The sequence below is a fragment of the Lampris incognitus genome, chromosome 2 (genome assembly GCF_029633865.1).
Source record: "Lampris incognitus isolate fLamInc1 chromosome 2, fLamInc1.hap2, whole genome shotgun sequence".
NCBI classification, from domain to species: Eukaryota; Metazoa; Chordata; class Actinopteri; order Lampriformes; family Lampridae; genus Lampris; species Lampris incognitus.
The window spans coordinates 135,622,594-135,635,056 of NC_079212.1; the positions used below are offsets into that span (position 1 = coordinate 135,622,594).

A 12,463-nucleotide genomic window follows, 5' to 3' on the forward strand; every position below is an offset into this window, starting at 1 on the left:
TTCTGCATCTTCCTCTGTCACACCAGCCACCTGCATGTCTTCCCTCACCACATCCATAAACCTCCTCTTTGGCTCCAAATTACTAAAGATAGGAAATCCAGAGGCATTTTGAAAACTTTAATCCAATTATTGAAAAAAACCCAAAAGGTCTGGTTACAAAGAGACTTGTCTCTGAAGGGCAGAGCTCTGCTCACTAAGGTGGGGGGTATGCCTCGTCTAACCTATGCTGCCCATCATTATATGTTGATGGCTCAGTGTGTAAATCTATTGACAGGATACTAGGCAATTTCTTATGGAAAAACAAAACCCACTATATGCGAAAATCTGTCGTTCTAAATACATACAACTATGGCGGGCTAAACTTAATAGACTTCAGCTCACTTAACAATACATTCAAAATAAACTGGATCAAACAATATCTAACAAAACCCTACTTCTATTAGAAATTTCATCTCTCATCATGTTTTTTTTCCACATTTAGGAGGTCTAAAATTCATCATGCTTTGTAACTATAGTATTCAAAAAAATCCCACTCAAACTTTCAAATTTTCATCAACAGGTTCTTTTGGTTTGGGTGCTGATTTACAAGCACAATTTCTCACCACAGAAACATTATATTTGGAGCAACTGTGATATTGTATAGACTAAGAACAAGTCATTATGAGTCAGTTGTTTAATGAAGAAGGGCTATTGTACAACTACTCAGAATTTCTCATCAGGTATGGTATTACCAATAAACCCAAAAGAATTTTCTATAGTTTTCGATGTTATCCCATCTGGTATATACATGTTACTTAGGGATTTTGACCACTGTCTGCCCTTGTCAGTGTCACCCCCTGACCCAGTTCAGTCTCCATTAGGAAAAGTTTGTTTTTTCATAGGGTTATGAATTCCAGAATAAGAGCTTTGTTTCAGGCCAACATCGTTTCTATTCCTCCAGCAAGCAGCATTTTATTGCAGTAACATTGTTAGCAATATTGACTGGAAGAACGTTTGGTTCTTACCACAAAAGTTTCTTCTAATAAATAAGGTCAAAGAAGTTTCATTTAAGTTGAACCATAGGGTCTATCCAGTTAAGCATCCATCCATCCATTACCTGAACCGCTTATCCTGCTCTCAGGGTTGCGGGGATGCTGGAGCCTATTCCAGCAGTTATTGGATGGCAGGCAGTGAGACACCATGGACAGGCCACCACAGCCCCACCACCACAGCCACAGCCACAGCCACAGCCACAGCCACAGCCACAGCCACAGCCACAGCCACAGCCACAGCCACAGCCACAGCCACACACACCTAGGGACAATTTTTAGTATGGCCGATTCACCTGACCTACATGTCTTTGGACTGTGGGAGGAAACCGGAGCCCCCAGAGGAAACCCACATAGACACGGGGAGAACATGTAAACTCAACACAGAGGACGACCTGGGATGACTCACCAAGGTTAGACCACCCCAGGGCTCGAACCCCGGACCTTCTTGCTGTGAGACCACTGCGCTAACCACTGCACCACCATGTCACCCAGTTAAACATTTCTTACAAAGGTTAAAAAGTGTCATAGATGTAAATTGCTCTTTCTGTGAATTACATCCTGAAACTTGATCCCATTTATTTTGGTCTTGTACTTTTACATATAAGCTGTGGAAGCATGTTAATCATTTTATAGTTAACAACATTTTCTCAGATTTTGCTTAATATTATAGAAATATTATATTTGGTTCCTATGATTACAGTGACCGAGAGGTTAATGCATTTTTTTCTGATTAATCTAATTCTACTTCTTGCCAAATTCCACATTCACAAATGTAAATTTGCAAACAAAAAAATTAATTTCTTTGTATTTTATGAAAGAAATGGAACAATATGTGTCAACGATTTCTTCCTCTCAAAACAAACAAGCAAAAAAAGCTGTAAAAGCAATGAATTTTTGCAATGTCTTAAATGTTTTTAAGTGAATTTCTTGTCATATACTCGCATCTTTATTTTTTCTTTCTCTCTATCCTAGATGTTATTTACACTGCTCATTGTTGTATTTTTTCCCATTATTCATTTGTTTCTGTTGTCTGCTTTTGTTATTATGTATGTTGACAGTTTGAAATAAAGAATTATTTAAAAAAAAACATAGCTGGTCTCACAACCATCTTGTAAACCTTCCCTTGAATTCTTGCTAGTACCCTTCTGTCGCAAACCTCTCCTGACTGCATTCTCTTCTTCCCCGATCGCTACAATCTATCTATCTATCTATCTATCTATCTATCTATCTATCTATCTATCTATCTATCTATCTATCTATCTATCTATCTATCGAGAGGGGGGGGCGAGAGAGAGAGAGTTCTCAAGATACATAGTAAACCTAACAATTTTCTGCCAGATTTTGAGTGAGACGTTACTTGCTCACTGAAATGACCTGCCAGACAACTCATTGTTCACAGCCAGTTTAATACGTGGAGCTAATCTACTGGAACGTCCCAATATCAGTATAGGCGTTCTTCTCTGGAAGGAGGAAGTGACTGACGGGGTCACGTGACCGCCGCGGAGTGACGGTGAGTTGAGAAAGTTTGACAGCGGCACGGTAGCCTGCCTGCTGCTTTGCGTGCTGTTAACGTTTGAAACCTATGCCTTTTCCGCCCGATGCAAAAGGAGTTACTGCGATTTAGTTTGATAGAAAACGGTATACATTTGGCTTGAAAAAAAAAGAATTAACGTAGATTTTCGTCTTTTTTCTGCGAGTATCAATGGACGTTGTTCAGGTGGGTTTGTTGGCAACAGTGTGTAGACACGGGCTAGCGTTAGCATATCCATAGCTAGCAGTTTAGCGTATTGGCTACCAAGGGCAGGGCAAGTTAACCACAAGGTGAAAATAGGTTACCGATTTGGCAGTTTTGAATGCAGACAGCTTGTTTATATGGGTGGGGGGTTAACGTGTTTTTCCTTGGGCTTAACTCCCCTGGGTTTACCCCTTTTTTCATGTGATTTGTTTATTTGCTTATTCCCAGAAATTGGTGTCAGGATTCTCTCTGGATCTTGGACCTGTGAAAGAACCATTGGGCTTTATTCGAGTCTTGGAATGGGTAAGATAATTACAAGGTTGTTTTTAAAACGAGTTTGGATAAAGACAAATTCACGTTATGCATTTCATCTAGACCATTTTGTACCATCGGCAGTGATCCACGCATTTGTCATCGTAAAGGATATTGTTTCATTGTAGTGTAACTGCTTGCTATAGAGCAACCGCTCCATATTCCCGATTGCTAGACATAATGTACGCATCGTTGTTGCCTCTCTTCGCCCCTCTCCTTATTCTTAAACTGTGATTTGAATCTATAGTCTTGAGAAGGCGTGTAGCATTCGGTCTTCCTTTACCTGTCGCAGTCTTTTTCTTTCAAAGCTGTTTGTCAAGTCAAGTCAGTTTTATTTGTATAGCCCATTATCATAAATTAGCCTCGGCCGGCTTTACAGCAATACAACGTCCTGTCCTTAGACCCTTGCATCGTATAAGGAACAACTCCCTAAAAAAACCAAACGTCTAACAGGGAGAAAAAATAGGAAGAAACCTCAGGGAGAGCAACAGGAGGGATCTCTCTCCCAAGATGGACAGACATGCAATGGATGTCGTGTGTACAGAACAGAATTTACAGAATACAGCATTGAAAGAGGATAACAGAATTATAATGGAATTATTAGCTATATGAAGAATACGATGAAGAGGATGCCAAGCAGTGTCCAGATGACACCCAGAACAGCCTAGGACCTGAGCCAGGTGGCCTTGTCTCTTATTTCAAAGGTGATTTTGCTCCATGGCAGCAGCTTCTCAGAGTTATGTTTGGGATTAAATATTTGAATCACAATACAGGTAGCTATGAGAAAGAATTCTGAAAAATCTGCAGCGCTGCTAAGGTGATGATATACTTGTAAGGAAATGATAAAAAAAAGTCTACTCCAGAGAAAGCAGGCCCAAAAAAGAAAGCAGTTTACAAGTTGTGTGAAATTTGTGCTGATGCAGATAAGTCACCGACAAGCTGGTTGGTTTGGTAGATGTGGAGGATGCCAGCAACTGATACACAAAGAGCTTGGATTTTTGAGTACATATGCTCAGATGAAAAAACCCTAAACTTTCAGTGTATTTTTCTATTTTCTGTGTCTTGTGTATTTATCTTTGTAGCACTGAGTGGGGATAAATTGTTTTACAGGTTAGTGTTAAACCCTGTAAAAAAAAAAAAGTTCAAGGGTACAACAGTAATCACCTCTGCTGGTTTAATGTTTAAAATGTTTCATGCATGACGTCATGGCAACTTGTAATTTGTAGGTCTGATTGTATTTAAGGTGTCTATAATTGGAGTGGCCCTACAAAAGGCCTTATGTTGTGTTGTAAAGTTTGACTCTGCTTAAGGCAGATTGGCTCTCTCCATTGAGCTTGCTAGTCAAGGAAGGATATCACAGGGAGTTGCTCCCAAGTCTTGTAAAGGGAGCAGAGTAGAAGCACTTGTTAAGACTTCATATGGTATTGACTTATTATGACCAGGCTTCTACTTTGTCATATCTTAGTCTTGGCTGTTTTACAGCCAAGTAGCCATTCCCTATTCAGGGGAGTGGTCAGCTCTCGGGAAACCAGTTAATCCTCTTGGCTGCTGCAACACGGCACTCTCCAAGAAATCTGCACCGGGAGGGAGTTCAGGGAAAATTTGCTTAGTACTCATAATATTGATTGTAGGATTAAAGCACAATGCATGAAGTATGCTATATGAAATAAATGTATTCAGAATTTATAGGGAGCGAGGTGTCAGTGGTGTGCAGCTTTTACAGAAACTCGTCATGTTTGTTTGCCCCCTGCCCCCCCCAACACCACCCATACACACAGACACACGCCAAAGCTTTTAGAAAATGTTTACAATTAATATTACTGAATGTCAAACACAGGACTCCTCTCCACAGCCTGTAAATACAGACATTAGCCAGTGTCCGTGTGTCATATTGACATCAACAACGTATGTGGGAGACAAGACACAAGATATTTTTATTTATTATTTTTGGATTTTTTTTCCCCCGTTTTCTCCCCAAATATATCCGGCCAGTTACCCCACTCTTCCGAGCCATTCCGATCTCTGCTCCACCCCTCTGCCGATCTGGGGAGGGCTGCAGACTACCAAATGCCTCCTCTGATACATGTGAAGTCGCCAGCTGCTACTTTTCACCTGACAGTGAGGAGTTTTGCCAAGGGGTCGTAGCATGTGGGAGGGTCACGCTATTCTACCCAGCTCCCCCTACCCCCTGAACAGGCGCTCTGACCAACCAGAGGAGGTGCTAGTGCAGTGACCAGGATACATGCCCACATCTGGCATCCCACCTGCAGACACGGCCATTTGTGTCTGTAGGGACGCCCGACCAAGCCTGAGGTAACACGGGGATTCAAACTGGAGATCCCCGTGTTGGTAGACAATGGAATAGACCACTATGCTACCCAGAAGACACTAGATATTTATTTATTTAATTTCCCCATCTTTCCCCCCCAGTTGTATCCAGCCAATTATCCCACTCTTCCGAGCCATCCCGGTCACTGCTTCACCTCCTTTGCCAATCCGAGGAGGGCTGCAGACTATCACATGCTTCCTCCGATACATGTGGAGTCACCAGCCGCTTCTTTGCACCTGACAGTGAGGAGTTTCACCAGGGGGATGTAGTGCATGGGAGGATCACACCATTCCCCTCAGTTCCCCCTCCCCCCCCAAACAGGCACCCTGACCGACCAGAGGAGGCGCTAGTGCAGCGACCAGGACACATACCCACATCCAGCTCCCCACCCACAGACACGGCCAGTTGTGTCTGTAGGGCACCCGACCAAGCCAGAGGTAACACGGGGATTCGAACCAGCGATCCCCGTGTTGGTAGGCAACAGAATAGACTGCTATGCGACCCGGACGCCCGACACTAGATATTTATACCAATATTAAAGGCCCTGAAAACATATTTGCTTATCAGCTTCTTATTATAAGCTATAATGTCATGCATATGACTGACTGCAAAAGGAAGAGCAATTTTAGCCTTTACTAATAAGAGATTACTGCATAAGGACTTATTTGGATGTTACTGATGTCTGGTAGTTTCAGGGACTTATTGTACCAAGTCAGAATTAGAGAGACACTTAAGCCAGCTACATTTTTACCCCACTCCAGCAAGGTAGTTACTGATGCTTGCATCTTTGATATTCAAGTAAATTCAGTGATAAACATGCAAACATCGTAGAACAGAAGAAACATTACAAACACAAGGTTATTAAAATGAGCTAGAAAGATGATTGCCAACATGCAGCTCGGAATTATTTGTAATCAAATATTTTGGATTCATCTAATTTAACACCTAAGAAATAGCTGACTGATGTGAGGGAGAGCACATTTTATTCTGTCACACACAACAACCAACAGGAATGCACACATGCAGTGCACATCTATGGCAAGCCCCAAAGGAAATAAATGGAAAAACATTAAGTGGCGCAGTCACGCTTGTTCCATACTGTAACTATGCAGTCACATTGAAAAAACACAGAAAAGACTGTTGTATCTTGTATAACATAAGCATAGTGTCCATGTACTCTCCACCTTGTACCTTACCATTCTGTGTCTGTTTGACAAATGTGAAATTGTCTGTTTTCTTATGGTGGGACCTCTAGTTTATCCTGAGGAAAATCGGTATCTGCTGGTTCAAACATGTCATTCCTATGGGCGTCTGGGTAGCGTAGCGGTCTATTCCGTTGCCTACCAACACGGGGCTCGCTATATCGCATCCCTGTATTACCTAAGGCTTGGTCGGGCGTCCCTACAGAAACAATTGGCCGTGTCTGCGGGTGGGAAGCCGGGTATGGGTATGTGTCCCGGTCGCTTCACTAGCGCCTCCTCTGGTCAGTCGGGGCACCTGTTCGGGGGGAGGAGGGACTGGGGGGGTAGCGTGATCCTCCCACGTGCTACGTCCTCCTGTCGAAATGCCTCACTGTCGGGTGGAAAGAAGCGGCTGGCGACTTCACATGTATGGAGGAGGCATGTGGTAGTCTGCGGCCCTCCCTGGTTCGGCAGAGGGCGTGGAGCAGTGACCAGGATGGCTCAGAAGAGTGGGGTAATTGGCCGGATACAATTGGGGAGAAAAAGGGAATAAAAAACATGTCGTTCCTTTCTGCTGCTGCCGTTGCTAGCAGAGCACTAACTAGCTTTCAGTAACCACCATGCTGTTGGATCGTTTGTTTACATTGCCAGTGAGACGCCAGTTAATCATTGTGATAAAACCAAACCCACACAGTCCTGATTAGGACCGGGTGTGGACATTCTTCAAGTGCGTTAGAGTAAATTGTGCTTTATCTATTGAAACTTCGGTTAATACTGAAGTCACACATCTTTTAATGTCATATTTTTTCCAAATATGTGGCAAGTTGTCTGCGGCTCTAATATGATGCATTGTATGAATGTTTGTATGTGTGTGCGTCATGATGGTCTCTTCTATAACTATTTCTGCATTTTGTTATAGTCGAGTGTATGAACTGTATAAGAATAAGGATTGTGAAAGTATTGATTTCAATTTCAAAGTAATTTTGACTAGATTTCAATTCTCTCTGCCCCTCCCTGTTCTTATTCTTTGATAAATGGTGACAAAGGAAGTCTCCGTCAGGCATACGTTGGGTGAGGTGCGTTGAACATGTCAGTGAAACAACTGCACTGGCCACAGTGTTTATTTGGGGAAGTCTCAAGAGGCTGTTGGCCTTGCTGGAACAGGGTGAGGAGGTGGGTCAAACGAGGCTGCTGAAAGCTGAGAGACGTTGTAGAGTTCCACAGACACCTGAAAGATGAAACCTGCTCCCCAAAATGTTAATGGACTTGGAGCCAGCTAAATACTGCTGTCCATTGCTGTGTGTGCATATGTGTGTGTGTGTAGTTCTCATTGAGGCCTAATATACTCTACAGTGTGAAGAGTTTTCAATCTTGTTTGCCCTGTGCATTTAGAGGACAACAATCCTGTTGAGGATCCATGGGGGGGCATTCAAACCATTGTAGATGTAAAGTCTGTTGCTTGCACTCGTATGTGTTTGTGCGCATGTACGTTTTGTTGATGCTGTTCTGTGCATTGGTGTCTGCTGATGTAGCGGTTGCATATATGCACTGAAGGGGAGTGTTGTGTTTGTAAAGCTCAATTATAATGGAACAGCTGAAGAAATATGGAAATTAAAAAGAGTACAAAAAAAAAAAAAAAAAAAACGAGAACCTGGAACATGTAAACCCAAAGTATAGGTACGCTTTTTTTGTTCTGACTATTGTTCTGTGTTCAGTCTGCATCATTTCATACCCCCAATAGTGTCTTTGTTTCGCATTGATGTCATGCCGCCAAATATCCTTTTCCACTCAACTGACATCTCCTATTGCTATGAGGTGTTGGTATGAGGCCCAGATTTTGAAGATCGCTCAATTTTTTCTCCCCCCCCCCCCCTTTGAATTAATCAATTGCTTGAACTAGACAAAGTGCAGCTCCATGGCTAGCAGTAAATGCTATGCCAACCACTTTGGCAGTAATGTCTTAATGCACATGCTCAGTTCTTCTGGACAAAACATTTATTGAGAGAAATGTTTCATCACTCATCTAAGTGGCCTCTTCAGTCTCATCTGACTGCATGTATCCCCACCCTTATAAACAATAGTGGCATAACGACAGTTTCATATGCAAATTGCCGTGACCATTAACTAGAGTTACAATGGGCATGTGTACTGTTCACAGAGTTTTGAGGAGTAGTTGCAATCACAGCATTGTAAAATGGCGACAGATGTACTGTTAGCCCCCCCTTCAGGGATGGTTGTTCCCTCTTCACATAGATGGCCTCTGACTCCCCATTCAAACCAGCGTTCCTCCCTATCAAGGATGTGCACATCCTCATCCTTTTTGATTCAACTCTCTGTGGCTTTGGCAGTAATGTTCCTTTATTACTTGATTCATCTGAGTCAAAAATAGCATCTCTGTCTCAGTTTAAATATGTGTGTGTGTATATATGTGTGTATATATATATAATCATCATCATCGGCAGTCACTCGAAGCAAATTTGACTGTTCTCTCCATTGGGTTGTCTACTTATTGGTCTTCGGATGGCTGTAGAGACCGATTCGCGATCCACATATTTTGGTGCTGTGTGGACAGGGGAAAGTGGTGGTGGTTTAACCTTTTTCCTCTCTCTCCTTGCGGTGCTGTCGCTTTTTCTCGGCGGCACAGTGGAGTTCCATTTCCTGACATGCAGCTCCTTCCTGCAGGGATTTCTTCCAGGAGCGCCTATCCAGCGCAATGTGTTCCCAGTTGCTTGATGTGATGTTGAATTTCTTCAGATTGGTCTTGATATTGTCCTTGAAACATTTCTTTTACCCACTGGGAGCTTGCTGATCTTCCTTCAGCTGGGAGTACAGAATCTGTTTGAGGAGATGTGTGTTGGACATGCGGATGACATGGCCTGTCCATCGGCGCTGGTGCTGCATTATTGTGGTGGTTATGCTAGTCATGTTGGATTCTTCCAGAACGCCAATGGTGGCATGTCTGTCCTTCCAGCTGATCCTCAGAATCTTTTGTAAGGATCTTTGGTGATATTGTTCCAGGGCTCTCAGGTGCCTGCTGTAGGTGGTCCATGATTCTGCTCCATACAGCAGGGTGGGGAGAACAGCAATTCTGTAGACCAGGAGTTTTGTTTGGGCCTTTAGGTCTTGGTCTTCAAAGAATCTTTTCCTGAGTCTGACGTCGGTGCCACTGGCACAACTCAAGTGATGGTTGACCTCAGAATTGATGTCGGCTTTTGAGGAGAGAAGGCTGCCAAGGTAGGGGAAGTCTAACCATCCATTATCCAAGCTGCTTATCCCAAGTGGGGTCACGAGATGCTGGAGCCTATCCCAGCAGTCATTGGGCGGCAGGTGGGGAGACACTACGGACAGGCCGCCAGTCTGTCACAGGGCCTACACATTCACACCCAGGGACAATTTAGTATGGCCGATTCACCTGACCTACATGTCTTTGGACTGTGGGAGGAAACCGGTGCACCCGGAAGAAACCCATGCAGACACTAGGAGAACATGCAAACTCCATACAGAGGATGACCTGGGATGACACCCCCCCCCCCAGGTTGGCCAACACCCCAGGGTTCGAACCCAGGACCTTCTTGCTGTGAGGTGACTGCACTAATCACTGCACCACCGTGCCACCGGTAGGGGAAGTGGTCAACATTTTCAAGAATTTTGTTGTCCACTTTTATGGTAGGCTGGGTTGATGGCTGGTTTGGTGGAGGTTGATATAGGATCTGGGTCTTCTTGATGTTTAGTGCTAGACCCATGGCTCTGTATTCCTTGGCAAAGGCATTCATAATGTCCTGGAGGTCTTCTGCCGAGTGTGCTGTGATGGCTTTGTCATCTGCACACTGAAGCTCCATGATGGTGGTGTTGTAGTCTTTGCTGTTGGCCTTGAACCTATTAAGGTTGAAGAGCCTGCCATCAGTTCTGTATAGGATTGGGATCCCCCGTGGCAGCTCTTTGCCAATGAGGTGGAGTATGGCAGCAATAAAGATGGCGAACAGGGTGGGTGTGATGATGAATCCCTGTTTGACCCTTGTTTCCACAGTGAAGGGCTCTGACTCAGAGCTGCTGTTGCTGAGCACTATAATTGACATGCTATCATGTAGAAAGCTCAATATTCTGATGTATTTGTCAGGGCAGCTATATCTTGATAGTATGCTCCACAGAGCCTGGCGGTCTACTGAGTCAAAAGCCTTTGTCCGGTCTTTGAAAGCCATGTACAAAGGCTGCCTTTGTTCATGGCATTTTTTCTGGAGTTGACATGCTGTAAATATCATGTCTGCTGTACCTCTGGATGGGCGGAAGCCACACTGAGATTCTCGGAATACTTCTCAGCCAGTGGTAGCAGTCAGTTTGCGAGGACACGAGCGAGGACTTTGCCTGTTGACAGGAGTGAGATGCCCCTGTTGTTTTCACATTCCGCCTTGTCCCCTTTCGTGAGTATGGCCACTATTAGAGCATCCCTGAGCTCTGATGGAAGTTATTTTTCCCAGACCTTGAGGAAGAGGGTGTAGATGTGGTACAGGAACTCTGGTCCACCTTCCTTTAAAATTTCAGCTGGGATCTGTTGTGGATTTTCCTTTATCCTTTAATGGGCTCTTGCCCCAGCAACCTCTGGGGAGAATAATCATCGGACAAATATTAAAGCAAACGGAGAATCTTTAATGCATCTGCAGACGGAGAGACATAAGGCCACACAGAGGTTCGTCTGTGAGAATATGCTCTGCCTCTGAACTGGAGATAGTGTATGACGCGACAGACTGTTCTATAAAAAAACACTGTTTCTTGCACCAACTAAGGTGTAATCTTACAAAGGAATGCAGGAAACATCTACGTTAATCACGTTCTGTGCCTCGTGAGTGTCTGTAAGTCTGTTGCACTTGTCTTTTGCTGTAGCAGGCCGTTCCTGGGATGCGGCAACGGGGAGGCAAGCATGATAACAGTAGCTATGTGGCCCTATGGAAGGTACGCATGAGAACAATGGGTATGTGTGTCTGCAGTGAGTGAGAAGTTTCATACACACAGAGAAGTGGAAAACTACAGAGTACATACGGAGTACATATGGAGTACATTTTGTACTCCACAGTTCCCATCGGGACCAGCAGCCTTGTTGTTCTTAACGCTCCTGAAGGCATCTTGAACCTCTCTCATGGTGGGAAGTTCCCCAATGTCTTCTCTGATGGGACTCTGGGGAATGTGGCTGGCAATGTCTGATTCAGCTGTACAGTTGCGGTTGAGGAGTTCCTGGAAGTGCTCCTTCCATCGGGCGTTAATGGACTTGTTGTCATTAAGCAGCTCCTGTCCGTCCTTTGAGTGCAGGGGGTTTAAGCCACGGTTGCTTGGATCATAGACGGCCTTAGTAGCGCTGAAAAGGCCTGTGGTGTCATCTGAGTCTGCCGGTCACTGGATTTCCAGAGCCTTTTCTGTCCACCAAGAGTTCTTAAGGTCCCTCACCCATCTCTGGATGTCTGCTTTGGCTCTGGAGTGAGCCACTCTTTTAGCCTTGCAGGTTACATCATTTTGCCAGGCACAAAAGGCTTTCCTTTTCTTGGAGATAAGCTGTTCTTTCTCTGTGTCATTCTCATCAAACCAGTTCTGGTGTTTTCTGGACTTGTACCCAAGGGTGGTTTTGCAGGTGTTGAGGATGGTGGATTTGAGCAGGCTCCAGTGCTTCTCAGTGTCACTTGGATATTCCTGTTGGAGGGTTTCCCCAAGAGAGGCCTGAAGTTGCTGCTGGGTGGCAGTTTGATTCAGGCTTTCAAGGTTCAGTCTTGGCCAGATCTGCTTCTTTTTAACCCTCCTCTTCCTCTTGAGTTTGATGGACATCATGGAGTGGATGAGGTGATGATCTGTCCAGCAGTCATCTGCATTGATCATGGCCTTTGCAATGTTC

At 44.2% G+C, this 12,463-nt stretch overlaps 1 protein-coding gene across 2 annotated transcripts in view; it reads left to right on the forward strand.

The window, feature by feature from the left end:
• Positions 1-2,545: 2,545 nt before the first annotated feature.
• sypl2a (synaptophysin-like 2a) overlaps positions 2,546-12,463 on the forward strand; it is a 33,410-nt gene continuing 23,492 nt past the window's right edge. Inside the window, exons 1-2 of one of the 2 annotated variants that reach the window (XM_056275146.1) lie at positions 2,546-2,748; positions 2,995-3,069. In XM_056275146.1, coding sequence (XP_056131121.1) covers positions 2,734-2,748; positions 2,995-3,069 — 90 coding nt within the window. In that variant the 5' untranslated portion in view covers positions 2,546-2,733. Of the gene's footprint in view, positions 2,749-2,994; positions 3,070-7,003; positions 7,103-12,463 lie in introns of those variants that run through there. The other variant, XM_056275147.1, reaches the window with a different exon arrangement.